This window comes from Papilio polytes, unplaced genomic scaffold, assembly GCF_000836215.1.
Source record: "Papilio polytes unplaced genomic scaffold, Ppol_1.0 DF823177.1, whole genome shotgun sequence".
NCBI lineage: Eukaryota > Metazoa > Arthropoda > Insecta > Lepidoptera > Papilionidae > Papilio > Papilio polytes.
The window spans coordinates 2,145,448-2,161,313 of NW_013526027.1; the positions used below are offsets into that span (position 1 = coordinate 2,145,448).

General features: G+C 33.2%; 3 protein-coding genes across 8 annotated transcripts; 2 read left to right on the forward strand and 1 right to left on the reverse strand.

Annotated features, from left to right (window-relative positions):
* Nucleotides 1-304: 304 nt before the first annotated feature.
* LOC106105265 (tudor and KH domain-containing protein-like) lies at nt 305-10,342 on the reverse strand. 6 transcript variants are annotated; one of them, XM_013285553.1, is made up of 14 exons: nt 10,174-10,342; nt 9,600-9,790; nt 8,310-8,528; nt 8,006-8,163; nt 7,503-7,626; nt 7,206-7,277; nt 6,306-6,463; nt 5,700-5,813; nt 5,144-5,242; nt 4,193-4,285; nt 3,301-3,415; nt 2,413-2,536; nt 1,845-1,939; nt 305-1,553 (listed from the first exon to the last, which is right to left on the reverse strand). In XM_013285553.1, exons 2-14 carry the CDS (start codon nt 9,784-9,786, stop codon nt 1,276-1,278), a joined length of 1,836 nt encoding a protein of 611 aa, XP_013141007.1. In that variant the 5' UTR covers nt 9,787-9,790; nt 10,174-10,342; the 3' UTR covers nt 305-1,275. The 6 variants fall into 6 exon arrangements, with proteins under 6 accessions (XP_013141007.1, XP_013141006.1, XP_013141004.1 ...); XM_013285552.1 differs by having other exon boundaries at nt 7,494-7,626; XM_013285550.1 differs by having other exon boundaries at nt 7,206-7,304; nt 7,494-7,626.
* A 287-nt stretch (nt 10,343-10,629) lies between these two features.
* On the forward strand, nt 10,630-13,139 carry LOC106105262. Its single transcript, XM_013285547.1, has 6 exons — nt 10,630-10,921; nt 11,796-11,989; nt 12,170-12,339; nt 12,413-12,503; nt 12,636-12,809; nt 12,885-13,139. The coding sequence occupies exons 1-6, from the start codon at nt 10,900-10,902 to the stop codon at nt 13,032-13,034; spliced, it is 801 nt and encodes a 266-aa protein (XP_013141001.1). The 5' UTR covers nt 10,630-10,899; the 3' UTR covers nt 13,035-13,139.
* Nucleotides 13,140-13,227: 88 nt separating this feature from the next.
* LOC106105261 (protein MCM10 homolog) lies at nt 13,228-15,763 on the forward strand. The gene has a single exon (XM_013285546.1). It carries the CDS (start codon nt 13,382-13,384, stop codon nt 15,509-15,511), a length of 2,130 nt encoding a protein of 709 aa, XP_013141000.1. The 5' UTR covers nt 13,228-13,381; the 3' UTR covers nt 15,512-15,763.
* Nucleotides 15,764-15,866: the final 103 nt, after the last annotated feature.

Consider the following 15,866-nt stretch of genomic DNA (forward strand, 5'->3'; position numbering starts at 1 on the left):
GAACTATTTGTAATTACGAAAAATGCTTTACATTTACATATAGAAGGACTTTTTTATTTTTTTTATGAAGACTTCGTTCTTTCAAAATATAGAGGTAGCAGTACAATAGCCATGAATAATGCGGGACATATACGTTTTTTGTGTCTTTCAAAAAATCTTTAAAGAAATACGTATAAGATAAAATTATTTACATTACGTTATGCTTATTTCCTTTTTTTCTTTGGAAAACAGTTTTGAAATAAACAAAAAATTGTCCGTCATAGTTTTTGGAAATCTATTTTTTTAATAAAAAAAAAATCGTTTGCCTGCTCTGTCTACAAATATTATAAATATACCATTCACAGCAGAATAAATATTTGTACTTTATGGCACTGTTTTTCATTTATGCGTATACCAAAGAAAATTAAAACTATTAAGTAACTTTTTATTAAAAAATACAAAAAAAAACTGATTTAGCACCATTTATGCAGTGGACGTTGACTTCAAAATTACATAAAAAATGGCGGGAATTTTTACTATTTTAAAGTAACCAAATTGTTAACTTTACAACTGCTGTACTCACAATCATTATCTTCCTCAGTAAACACTCAGGGAAACATTAGTGTCTCGCGAGTAAATAATCGCTTGCCATTTTCTGTATAGTTAACTCCACTTTCGACTTATTTTCTACAGTTTTACAAAATCTACAAAGCGATAATGTTAAAGCTTATCTACTTATAAAAAAAATAACAGCAGTTATTTACAATCACAGACTAAAAAATATGACATATGATGAAGGCGGTGTTGCCATGAAATAGTCTCTTGTAAAAAAAACTTTATTCAGATCAAAAAATTGTTGGTATCTGCGAATATTTGAGATGCATTTTTACATGTACGGTATCAAATCAACAATGTCATTTATTTACTAAATAATTAAAACTAATACAACATAAAGATTGAAGGCTTGAACATTTAACATGTGGAACATTGCCCAATATAATAGACAAAAAATTACAATTTAACTAAATTATATGATAGCCCGCTGCCTATATTTAACTGACTTTTGTTACTGTAAGTTAGCTACATTTTTTTACCAATGACAGTTACTAATAAATCTGAATTTTAGAAAAATCCTGCAAAATCATGGTCATAATACATTTTACAAACAAAATACTACGAGTTTTTTTTTTTTCCTTCATTGGTAATTAACAACCGTGTACACTTTTAAACATTCCAAAGCCTTCAATATACAAAATAACAGTAATAATGTAGTTTTTGCATATATACAATATACAACTAATGCTGTGTTCGACTTAAATCGTCTAAATTATGATGAGAATCGATTCTGTTCATGTTTGCTTTGAATTCGTCTCTCGTTTTCAAAGACGGTGTGCTGGGAACCGATTCTATTTCAATATTACTTCTTTCTTTATTAATAAAATCTTCATTTGAACCATTTTGTGCTGGTTTACCGAATTCTGAGTACGATAGGTCGAAATTGGATACGGATTTTAATTTATCAGACGCCTCTAAACCTGCTGATAGAGATTTTGACGGCGATAACGGTGTCAGATCTATGAAAAAAAAAAATATCTTACTAATATTATAAAAGTGGAATTTTAGATGGATGTTTGTTACAGTTTGTAGTCCAAATTGCTAAACGAATCTTGATGGAATTTGTCATAGATGTAGAGGATAGTCTGGAAAAAGACATAAGCTACTTTTGATCCCAGAAATATTTGCAGTTCCCATGGAATATACCATTTTTTCCCAATATATCATGATAATCTGGAAGACCAGTTAGTTAATATTTTTTTTAAACCATACCGACGCAGTCGCGAGAAAAAGTTTTTTTTTTAATTTACCTTTGCCTAGTTCCGTTGTGGTTTCCTCGCTACGGTCATCCTTGTGGTCTTTGGGCAAGGAGGACGAGCGGCTGCTCGGTAACATACCCAGCACCCTAAATTATAAATATAAATAAATTAAAACCGTATTTTTATGGAAATAATGTTAAGAATAATTTATCGCGTTAGACCAGTTATCTATACTAATATTATAAAGAGGAATTATAGAAACAAAGGATATTTTTTATTTATTTTTTAATTTCACGCGGACGACGTCGGGAGCAACAGCTAGTTTATATTAAAAAGAGTTGAACAATGTCATAGTTTACAATAGTTTATAATCTCTTAAGTTTCTTTATCTTTTGATAACTTTGTGAAGCAACCAAAAACTGTTCAAATCGAAGTGACATCTAAGCGGATATTAAGAACAGTGACGTCACAAAACTCGGCCGCGTTTAGTCACTCAAAAATATATAAATTAGGTTCAATGGTTTGTTTTTATTAAGACTTTTTCTGTCTATGTTATAACTAGTAGGTTTAAAATTAGTAAAAAGACATGCATATTTCATATTAAAATGTGTCGTGTCACCTGGAGTTGCCGAGGTCTCCGAAGGGCGTGTTGGGGGCGGCGCGCGGCGGCGAGGGGCGCGGCGAGCTGCTGCGCTCCGCCCACCCCTCCGCCACCAGCGCCTCCCCCACCTCCACTGAACCCTCTGCGAACAACACTCTACTACATCCATACATTAAGTAACATTCGATTATTGCTATCGCTGTTCGAAAAGTCAAAAATGTATAGAACTGACAATTTGATAAGTCACATATGTTCGACACATTTCGATTCTACAAGCGACATGCCTAATCAAAAAATTGCTTTGTCTCGGGAGAAGTACTTAATACAAAACAATACTAAACTACATCCGATCATCCATTATTTTATAAACATTTATTTATTTTATTTATTTACCACTTGAAGCACAAACATTACAAAAAACTAAGCTTATCAACTACATTTGTGGATTCTTTAATCTTTTTACAACTATTTAAAAAAAACATACAGACGAATTGAGTACCTCCTTGTTTTGGAAAGTCGGTCAAAAAGTAAAAATACATATATAAACAAAATCGACACATACGAGCATGTATTCATATTGTTTCATAGTTCAAAGTTAAGAATAAGCAAGCGGCCATCACAAAACGTTCAATCCATAGATATTTACAAAAAAAAGATGATTGTTTGTCTATCCATATTTTTTTTTAATAAATTTAAATTCTAGTAAATTGAGTAAAGCCGGCATGCCAGCTGGTAGAAACATGACAGTAAAATTCGTAACCCGTCTTATAAGCAAGTAGCTGTCACAAAATTAAGCATAACATCTACTGGCATGCAATTTAGAGTTCACATATGATGTTGAAGCGTTCCAGTTACTGGAATGCTAGGAAGCCAGCTACTGTCATGTATTCTTTGGCTTAACATTACCTTCAGTGACATCAAATAGTTTGATTCCGGGTATTTCCTTGTCTTTCTCTCCATTCATTGCGACTGACTTCTTGTAAGTACACGTTTTGGACAGTAATGGCTTCCAACGCGCCACCTGGAGATAAATAAAAAAATATTACGATTATTATATTCCGCGCGAACAAAGTCGCTAGCAACAACTAGTTATATAATCTTTACTAATATTATAAAGAACAAAGATTTGTATTTTTGTATGTATTCGATTCACGTAAAAACTACTGGGCCGATTTAAAAAAATCTATCCCCATTAGAAAGGCCATTTATCTATGGGTAACATAGGTTATATTTTTTAATTTTTTATAAACTCACGCGGACGAAGTGGCGAGAAACAGCTAATTAAGTAAAAACACACACTTCTTTGTTATGTCAGCAATTACGGCATATTTTTGAATAATCCTTCTTTTAATAAAGAACCCTACACTTCGACACGCTTTAGGCTATATATTTTCACGCTATTAAACTTAGGGAGTAAATAAATTGAAAAATCTCTCATGCTGAAAAGAGACAAAAATACAATGCTGTTATCCAATGTCATAGTCCTCGGTTGTCATTTACGCAATAGTATTTTGATATTTGTTATTGAATGTTTTACAAATCATACTAATATTATAAATGCGAAAGTTTAGATGTATGGATGTTTGTAAGAGTTTGTAGCCTAAACGGCTGAATGGATATTGATGAATTGATATAGATGTAGATGATAGGCTGGAAGAACACGTAGGCTACTCACTTTTTGTTTAATTCGACACGAACGGAGTCGCGGGCGAAAGCTAGTGTAATAATATTTTACAATTCCATGCGAATGGAGCCGCAAGGAATCACCTAGTTATTAATTATTATTTAATATATTTACTTGTGTTAATTCTTCGAATCGTTCGATAGCTTGCGAGTGCCAGCGCTCCGCGTCGCCCGCCGGCTTCACGCCCGCCAAGAAACACTCCATTGCCTGAAAAAGATAAATCTATACTATTATAATAAAGCGTAAACACACACTTCTTTGTTGCCTAAGATGTCAGCAATCACAGCATATTTTCGAATAACTCTTCTTTTAATAAAAAGCCCTACACTTACGTCACGCTTTAGGCTATATATTTTCACGTCGTTAAACTTAAGGGGTTAATGTTTTGGATAAAAACCCTAATGTGGTAAAGAGACTATAAGTTGCTGTCATGACATTTTGACATTTGAAATTGATAATTTGACAAATGTAAACAATAAAATGAAGTTTTTACAATTTCACGCGGATGAATCCGCACGAGAACAGCTAGTATATTATATTGTAAAAAAATTCTAAACCTAATAGAACACAAAAGAGAACCGGGAAATGTCTCTCTATCTCAGGAGTATAATCAACGGTGTTAATTTAATCAACTCAAGAAAAGGATGGTTTGCCTTTTGTAGGAGGGGCACTGCCCCGCCCCCCAAATATCGACATTTATACTTAAAGTTCATAATTTTACTAATATTATAAATGCGAAAGTTTAGATGGATGGATGTTTGTTAGAGTTTGTAGTCTAAACATCTGAACGGATCTCGATGAATATTGGCGTAGACGTAGAGAATAGTCTGGAAGAACACATAGGCTACACACTTCTGTTATTTATAATTCCACACGGACGGAGTTGCGGATGAAAGCTAGTCTTATAATAAGAAAGGAAAGATGGATGTTTTTTTAGAGTTTAAAACCTACTACTTAACGGATCTCGATGTTTCTCATAGTTGTAGGGGATAGTCTGGAAGAACACATAGGTTATTTTATTTTTTTTATTTCACGCGGACGTTATCGGGTGCGAAAGCTATATACCTGAAACCTGAGGCGCAGTAGATCAGCGCGCAGTTCGCAGAGCTCATGCGTGGCTACGTACTCGCTGTCACCGTAGTCCAAGAAAAATACATCAGCAACCTGCACGATATACATGTTACTCTTGGATGGATGGATGTTAGAAGGTATCTCCAGAAAATCTTAATGGATTTCTATGGAATTTAGCATAGATGTAGATTATATTCTAACAGGGCGTAGTTATATGATATTTTAATTCCTTCGGAACACATTTTTTTATTATGAAGACGTTACACAGCATTTTTTTCAATAATTTTCTATTCACATAAAAACCCCTTCAGTTACGACACAGATTAGGATATATTTTCACGCTATTCAATTTAGGGGTGAAGAAATAAGAAAATGCGTGAAAATGACAAAAGTACCAATAGCAGTAAAGAAACAAGAGTGCTATGGTAACGGTAATTGTTAAGCAATGGGTAATTTGTATAATTGAATCAGCCAATGTAAGTTTTAACATTAAAATGAAGTTTTTATAAATGCGAAAGCCGCACGGAGACAGTTATTAGTAAATTGTGACCTGATGCGTGGCGTCGAACTCGTTGGGTCGTATGTCATGTACCCGCGCGCGGTACCAGCGGCCGTCGTGTCGGAACACTGCCGCCACCACCTGGCCCACGCTTACCGTCTGCAGCTGCACACACACACAACACACTTCATACATACACCCCAATAGCCTTATGTTTAGGGTACGGACTACCAATCCCGAGGTCGAGGGTTCAAATCCCGGCATTAGACTATTGTAAACTAGCACAAGCCTTTAGTTGGAATGGTTAAAGGAAATATTAGTAAATTAACAAAAATCTACTAATATTTTTATAAAAAAATACATCATACATTTAACAAATCAAAGACATTAAAAAAATTAGACATGTAAACAAAATTTTTTTTCACCGGTAATCGTGTATGTGTATTTACATGTAATTAAACATTTTATAAAAATATAATAAACTCTATCTTTATATTATAAAAAAAAAAACGTAATTTGTCTGGATTAGGTCCTCGCTCAGCTATCAATGCTATATGCTCCTAATTGAAGTACCAGCGCTGATCTATCACAAGAACCCTTGGGATCATCCACACGTCAGTAGTAGCGGTGGATAGGCAGAAATTATCAAATACTTACTGCATGCGAGGCTCTATTCTCCTTATTAGAGTAATATTCAGTCATGTGAGCGACAAGGTTGTCCAGCTGAGCCACCTGCGGCCCCACGAACTGCACCCAGAACCTCGACGGCGAAGAAACCGCCGACACGTACACTTCGATAGACGAACTGGTCGCCTCTGTACAACAATATAGTCGAGGACGTTAATTCCCTACCCAAATGTGAGACTGATAATTTGATGTAAGCAATTAGATCGAAAACTTATAGCGAAGTGACTTTAGATATCCTTATCTGTGTATATCTACACTAATATTATAAAGAGGAAAGATTTGTATTTTTGAATGTATTGATATAACTCAAAAACTACTGGCTGAATTTAAATTATTATTTCACTATTAGAAAGCTGCGTTTTCAGTAACATATATAAATTTCACGCGGGCGAAGTAGCGAGCAACAGCTAGTCTATATATGCTAAATTGTAACTTAAAGCTCTTATTCGTGACAGTGTTGCGTCAACTTACTATCTGTCTATTATAATTAGTTGAATTTAAATAATTCATGAAATAACAGAATTAAAAACTACTAAATTCCAGTTTTAAGACAACTTAAGATTTCATCAAAATTATGTTCTATCATACCAACAAAAAAACAACAAACCAATCCTTAATCAGCTAACAATACATAAAACTCATTTACCATACAAATATAACTTCAATGGCCAACAAGCAATAAAATCGATCCCAAATAATCAAATTCCTTTTATCCCATACAAAATGTTCATATACATTTTCTAATGTGTACAAATACTCAAAAGGTGCATAAAAACAACATGCCACTGCTACAAACAAAAATCTAAGAAAAACTACAAAAATATAACCCCACCTTTTCCCTTAGAAAACACCCTGTACATATGTCACTACCTTCAAATAAACTGATGTCCTCTGGAAACTCATTGTTGCCATATAAATCTTGATTTTCCAAATCATTTGAATCTGGGGTGAAATAATTTCTTACATCGTCTAAAAGACGAAATATAATAAAACATTTAAAGCATCAATCACTAAAATACAGGCTTAAATATCTATGACTGAAAGATATTTAAAAAAAAAAAAACAGAAAATATGTATGGCAACACTTGTCTATTTCATGTTATCTTTCAGGCATAGACAATGTGCAACAACAAGGGCCGAGCATGCAGTTAGTCTTACCAGGCTTACACTTGGCATGTCTGAGGGCCGGTCTACCTGGGGACTCCTGAGGCTGAGGAGCTGCCGGAGGAATTGTCACCCGAGGTGTCCTCTTTGATTGTTCTATTTCGCGACGGCATTTTTCTTGCGCAACCTAAACACAGACATCTATTTAATTTCTATTCTAACCTCATACATATAATAGAACTAAATGTTGCTCAAGACTTTGTCCATGTGGAAAAAAAACATAGCCTATTACTCAGTGATAACATAGCTTTTTAATAGTGAAAAAATATTTAAAATCAGCCCTCTAGTTCTTAAGCTATTCCAATATATAAAAAATCCAAAAATGCAAATTGTTCCCGTTTATAATATTAGTATGAACTGGCTGTCAACCACGACTCTGTCCGCGCGGAAATAGAAAAAACAAAATTAACCAAATTACGTCAAGATCAGTTCAACAGTTTAGGTGATATCTTCTAACATACATCCATCTATACTTTCGCATTTATAATATTAGTAAAATAACTTACAGAATTCTCAATCAGGTCCATAGCAACTCGGATCTGCTCTTTGGTGCCCCTGAAAGAGATCTGCCGCTGGGTGCTACTCTCCGCAGATGGGGAGCCTTCTATCCTCACTCGAGCGCCACTTCTATGGCTTATGTTGTTTATGTTCTCACCTCCTGTGCCTGAAAAACGCATAATTTCATTTTATTACTAGAAATATAGAGCTTTTTCATCAATTTTTTTTCTCTTCTGCAGTAATACTAGTCAAATTGTATTTAAAAATCTGATAAAGTATAATTTTAAGATTTGCTTGGTTTTACACGTTTACCTATTATCCTACCGCAAGCCCATCCCGGTACCAACATAGTGTCCGTCTCAATAACTGGCTGTTGCTTTATGAACTCTTGTATAATCGCCTCCGCAATCTGTGTGCCTTCAATCCGACCTCTGATGATGCACACATCATACTCCTTGTCGCTGAACTTCTTGAAATGAATTTTTGCACCTGATTTACATTCTATTTCTTTTATATGGGAGCCATTTCGACCTGAAATAAATATTAAACATTCACCATACATTCCACATAACAAATGTTATTCATAATCAGTTGTTGGAAATTTAATTAAATAAAAACAATATTAAGGTGTTAAAAATATGTTATGTCAGTTTTATTTCTGGATTTAAATAATAATCAGATAATTTATCGCCATTACTGAGATAATTGGTTTACTAAACAATTACATTGTTTTCCCTCACTTTATCTAGAGGGCTACTTGCTAAGATGTTAACATAAACAATATCTGAAATCATACCAACTTGTAAGTTTTAACAACTTATAATAACTTATTCAACCATACAACCTTGTAAGTAGACAAGTGATTGTAGAAGATAAATTCAAATATCAGTTACAATATTTTTTTCAAACAGATAATGTGTTAAGAATAGTTTCAAATTTCAACTGGAACCATTGAAGCATGACAGATTTCATGTTATCATTAACTTTTTGAATATTTAAAATCTCATCAAGGATAGAACAGAAAATCCATAGACAGTTTTACAAAGATATTTCAAAGATATATGAAAAGTTACATCTGTAAAGACAAGTTCTTATCTAGTAGGGTGCCACCCTAGTTTGGACACCAGTCCCCAGCACAAAGGGAAAATCAATAACACTCTTCAACTTCACTGGATAGATCGCTTTTACAAAATTTATTACATTAATAAGGTGGAAGATAGATATTTATTCAGTGACGGAGCAAAGCAACAACTGTATACACAATGTATGACATTATACAACCTTGGATGAGTCAAACATGCCTAAATAATTTCAGAGTTACAACAGTGCCTAAAAGACTGTTAAAAATAACTGTTTATGCATTGTTTACCTTATCTTGTTCAGCTTTTTGCAATTAAAAATTACATAATTTAAGTTCTTTTTGTAACAAGCTTTTAAAAATAATTTGTAATAATTATTTAATTAAAATTTTATAATATCACTTATTTAAATAATTTGTAGTGTCATGCTCCAAAATCCTTTTTAAATAACAATTTAAACAGGAATCTGATATTGTGAAGTTTTGATTTTATTTCATTAATTAAGACATCTTAAAATACTTACCAATTAATGCAGGAACAATACTTTTTGGTACAGATACTTCGATTGTGTTCAATTTTGGTGCTTTTATAGTCTTTTCGTTTATTTCTTCCTCATCCTTTTTAAAAATATAGTAAGCCACAAAAGCTGTCACTGTAACTATAGACAGCCCTAACGCAACAGGCAACAACAACCTTGTATTCAAAGGCATTTTACTGAAAAATACATGATTTTTTATAAATATACTGAAAATATAACTGCATAATAAGATAAACGGTGATGTATTTCATTGTTTATTTTATTATAGCTTAATTTTTAGGAAACGAACTTTACTAATATCCTTATTGCGATCTTATATCACAAGGAGGTAGTCAAACATAAGGAAAACCGAGTGCTCTTGCTCTCTTCATTATAATTTAGAAAATGTATATACTACGTTATATAATCCAAAGAATTAAAATACCGGTAACATTTATTGAGTCAAAGCTATTGCACATACAGAGTGATCTATTAGCAGCTATGACATAATGCGAGAAAAGTAACATTGGAAAAGTAACATGACACCATCAACAAGTAGGGCAATAAAACATAAATTTACCTATATTTTTAACATAAAAGTTATCAATAACGGTGTTTAAATAAATAATTCACAATCCAACTAATGCAATATTTATGGCTATCGGATCAAAACAAATAACTCGTGTGTCGTATCGAATAGTTCGTATTGGAAAATTATACAAACTCGCAGAAACGTATATTTATTTCAATGGTTTGACATTGACAGCAAATTTTAACTTTGACATCTTAAGTGTCCATCACATTTACGAAGACCGTTACTTTAAAACTTAAAGTTCTATGTTTACATTTTTTTTGCCCCAATAGTTTAATAAAATTAATGTTTTAAAAAACATGTGTGAGCAATAAAAACACAAATACCTATTTAATATTTATTTAAAGTCATTTTTTTGCGGTGGTCTTATGAATGACAATGTTGATACATATTTGATATTTATAAAAAATATAAAAAATAACATGGCTTTAAAAAAAACTTTTAAATCAAAGTCAATATTTCAAAATGGTTTTTCTCTTGTGTTATCGAATTTTGTAGTTTAATTTATCTTGGTGTGATATTCTATATAAACTTGATTTAGTAAATAGATCATTTTTGTTAAAAGTGAATAATTTATAAATTATATAAGTTCACGTAGATCGTCGTCGTCGCCAAAGATCTCCTAGGATTCCCATGTATTTTCAATCCGATTTCTCCAAGTAATTGCTAAAAATGTAGAATTCAAGATTTCTATGTCAGACCTGTATCAAAAAAATGGCATGGGATATTACTGAAGGTAATTTGTCCAAAGTTGTACGCTTTCCGTGATTTGTGCGCCACAATTTTCATGTCATCAATTTCTTATAACACGAACAAAAGAAAGCATGGTCTGTCTTCAACGATTTGTTAGGGTGGCAATAATTTTGGAAAAGCGATTGGGATTATACATTTTATAACTACTTTTGCAATACATACATTTAAACACTTTTCCAGTCCAGTACTAAGAAGACAAGGCATAAAAATTGGCGAAATAAATGGATATTTTAATCTTACCACTTCAAATCCAATCCACTGATCGCCTTAAGATGACTATCTACTGCTATATGAAACCTATCATACACTATGAGGCCAAGAAATAGCTAAAAACTTTAAATGTCAAATCAGTCCTTCTATGTATTACATTTATATCGAATTGAAAATTCATTATTCAAGTAATATAACATTATTGAGGAATGTTTAGTAAAATAAAAAATTTAATACAACCACGGCGGCATTGAGCGTGCGACCCAATAAACAGTCACAGGCAGATTTGTCATATTTTTTATTATCTTTACATCACGAACCCCAACATGATCAGTCCGCGTAGAAAGCCAACATGCAGCGGCCGTATAAAAGACGATATCTCCGCCCTAATAATATGCATGAGGCATTTCACGGCGGTAATTACGAACTTTCAATTTGAATGTTACAATTAACAGATAGTTAAACACGTCGCTATAGTTGTTATAGGTATAACAGTTTACTAGTTTTCCGGCTGTCGTGTTAACAAACATAAAAATAACTGCTACTCCCAGTAAACCAGTAATAAAAGTCACCTTAAAAGTTTTTCTAGAGGTCTCTAGACTACACCTTTTTATATCTTCCCAAAAATTGGAATGTAATATTTTCAGATTTCGAATACGTGATAACAAAAAAAGATCCACCGCGTGTATGCTTTGGGACAGGGCTGCCGCGAGAAGTGCTGCCACGATCTGGCCCTTGCTTAAGTCCTTTTATGAGACGTATCGTTAGTGAAGATCAACCTAACGTGGGTCCGGCCTCTTATAATGAACCTCGAGATGCATTTTCTCGATTAACACAAAGGGTAAACTTTCATATTTTTTTTCTGATACATATTAATATTCTTTTAGAATACGCAAGTACAAAAGCTTTGTTATAAAACCAAAACAAGAAGGTACTTAATTAGTTCCTTGCAGTTTACGCACATGTCAATCATAGGTAACAAGCGTATACAAGAAAAATTATTAATTATAACTACTTATAGATATACAGCAAACTATATCATGGAGCTAAAACACCACGTTGGAAGGAAAAACACGAATATCAACCACCGCCAGGAGAGATCCCACCGGAAAAGCCTATACCGAAAAATTGTGCTCCATTCAACTCCTTCTCCAAAAGGCAACCTTTGTTCGCGCCTAAAGACTATCCCGCGTAAGTTGAAACTAATCTTTGCAATGCAATAATCAAAACATTGATCTAAAGCCATTTTTATTTTATTTTCTAGACCCTGTGACTACTATCCGGAATGCAAGAGGAGAACATTAAATTTTGCTTATAGTTTCACTGGGAAAAAAGCATTAAGATGCGCAGTTGAGGTATTAATGTTATAGGATTATTTAACGAGACATTTTAAAAAATACGTCTTAGTTTTCGAGATTTATTTCATTATAAAGATATTTTTAATTTATCAGTTTTTATTTTATGCGCTAAATGTAGGACATTTACAGATTAAATGTGTTCCGTACAACTTGGATGTATGTGCCGCGTGTGGAAGGTCATGTTCCGCCCAGGGTGACTATTGGCAATACGAAAATAGAATATTCCTCTGTAGAAAACATTATTCCAGATTTTTCACCCATTGTCTAGCAAAGTTTCAAGGGTATAAGCTCGCTGAATTCAAGGTACTTACTTAGCTATAGCTATGAGAAATATTTACACGATGATTGTTTTGCACATGTTTACTTCTTTTGTTACAGCCAATAAGGGATTGCTTTTTCGCGCACGCTCATAACAGCTGTAAGGCCGCATTAAAGATCATGAAAGTACAAGAAATACAGAAAAAGCTGCGAAAAGAAGCCTATTTAGACCTGTACTTTCCTCAAAGACGTCTATGTACTAGTCATTGATTTAAATATTAATTTACTGTCGAACTTTTATTTTAAATATATTTAATACTTAATACTGTTTTTCTAGATCCTTGCAAAGTATTTTAAATAAACTTAATAGTATAATATTATTTTTAATTTTGGGTAGATTTCAATTTTAGCAATCTCGCGGTTCTGGCCACACTGAATGTTCGTTGTTTTGGTATGGCATCACCGAACAGCACGTTTCGTGTCAGCTGTCACTGCCACAACATGTTCATCTGTTCTGTTGTCAAAGTTTTGGCGCCAACAGAAGTACCACTAGCCGAAGATAAATTTAAGTTGTAATTTACTTAGTAGACTTTTTAATTTGTATAATATATTAGGAAATGGAAGACAAAGATGATTTGTCACAACTTGAAGAGTTATTATGCGCCGATTTGGACGGTGAGCAAGAAGAAACAAAGAAAAAAGCTCCGTGCGTTCAAGAAGTAAACATTTTCGAAGAAACAAATTGCTTAGAAAATTTACCGGAAAGTAGTGAATCTTTAAAAACCTCAGTTATTCATAATGGTGATACTGACTCCTCTGACGATGAAGAAAAAAGAAACTACACAGAAAGAAAATATAATGACTATGGAACAGAAGTTAAAAAATTGCTGGACGATAAGGAAAAAGATCAAATAGACAAGAAACTAAACTTTGAAGTGCGACTACGTCAGGCTAATATTGATGTAAAACTAGCTGCTCAGAGTTCATTTTCAAAAAAACCTCTAGAAGATAATGAACCAAAAACTAAGTATATTTTTGGAGCTCCTGTAACTAATAGTAACAATAATAAACAAAAAATAGATGTTTTTACTGATCCTGTGTTCGGTATTCGTATCACTAGACCGCTTGTATCTAGTGCTGCACTGCTTGATAGAATGCAAGGCCGAGAAGCTGTAAATATGCTTAGAGTTAAAAGATATGTGGAAAATGAAGATTTGTCTAAAGACTGGGTGATTGCTGGAGTTGTGGTGAGAAAAAGTTTGCCTAAAAAGTCACAAAAAGGTAGCCAATTTTTAATTTGGACTCTCAGTGATCTTAAAGATGATATAAAAACAATTTCAATGTTTTTATTCCAAAAAGCCTATCACGAACTATGGAAAACAAATGAAGGAACTGTCGTAGCGATTTTAAACCCTAATGTTTTAGATAGGTCACAAAACAGCACTGACCAGGCCTGCCTCAGTGTGACTGGTCCTAACCAGGTGATGATCCTCGGAGAATCAAAAGATTATGGAACATGTAAGAGTAAAAAGAAAAATGGTGAGCAGTGTACAGCTGTTGTCAATTTAGCAAAATGTGAACACTGTATATACCATGTAAAGCAAGAATATCAAAAATTCTCCAAACGTCAGGAATTGCAGTCCTCGACTATGGGGAAAGGACTTGTTAACTTGCAAAATAAAGTCTTAGGTAAAAATACTGTAATTTACGGCGGAAAAGCATATTCAGCTTTACCTAAAGCTAATAATAAGAAAATTAAAGAACATGATCAAAATAGGTTGATGTCTTTAAGTGATTATTACAAATCTGAAAGTGAGAGTAATTTAATGTCCAACAAAGCACCGTATGGAGCAGGGTCACTGAAAGGAAATACCACAACATTACACAGTCCAACAGCACAAAGAATCTCTGATACCATCAGACTCAATAAATTAACACAATCTAATTCAAATATTAACTCTACACCTGGACTGACTTTAGCTCAAAAAGTAGCGAATTCCCCAAAACTTGGCAGAGGATTTAATTTAAAAGGCAATGGTAGTATTGATCTAAGTGTTTCATATAGACAGAAAACAGCAGAACAAATAAAATTAAATGCCATAAAACTTATACAGAGAAGTGGTGGTTTAACAAAAACTGATCCAAATAACATCAAAGGTACTGAAGCAGGGAAAAAGAGAGCATTAGAAAAATTAAATACATCCGATAGTGATGAAAATTTATGTAAAAAGGTTAAACCGAACGAAGATAAAAACTTCAAACCAACAATGTCTGAACGGTTTAAAAAAATTCTCGAAGCAACATCCGTCCATCAGAATCTCATACAGCAACATGAAGATGATGAGCAAGAAAAATACTTTAATAAACTAGAAAAGAAAGAAGCTATGGAAGAGAAGATGTTGAATACATATAAATTAGCTTGCAAAGCTGTACGTTGCACTAAATGTAAATATACTGCATTTTCAGCTTCACAACTTTGTAAAGATGAGAGACATCCTCTAAAAGTCTTAGATACATTTAAAAGGTTTTTCAAATGCTTGGATTGTAGTAATAGGACAATTTCATTAGAATTACTACCGTTACATTCTTGTGGCAACTGTGGAAGCTCACGTTGGGAGAGAGCAGCTATGATGAGAGAAAAGAAAGTGGCTCATTGTGATAGTTTATCTATAAGAGGGGAAGAGGAAACCTTTATCGGTGGTGCGACTACGGGAAAAAACATTAACCTAATGGTTCCCGACTCCTGATATTTCTTTTTATTTACTTTTGCCCAACACTTTGTCCGCTCAGTATTAAAATACTCACTTGTATCCTATTGTGTTCTTCCAGACTGTTTTATATTTGTGTCAAATTTCATCGAGTTTTTAAAATATCTTGGAACTGTGTAGAGTAGAATCCATCCAATCTTTCGCATTTTAGTGTGATGAGCATGTTTTTTGTGATTTTTTTTTACTTTTAAAGAACTCTAAAAGCTTTTAGATAACACTTTAATTTTTAAGTTTTTATACTAATTTTATGTGTTAACTATAATGAAATTTTATCTATGAAAGTCGTGTATTGTGAATCAAGTATTTAAAATGTTGACTGATAAGGTAATAAATA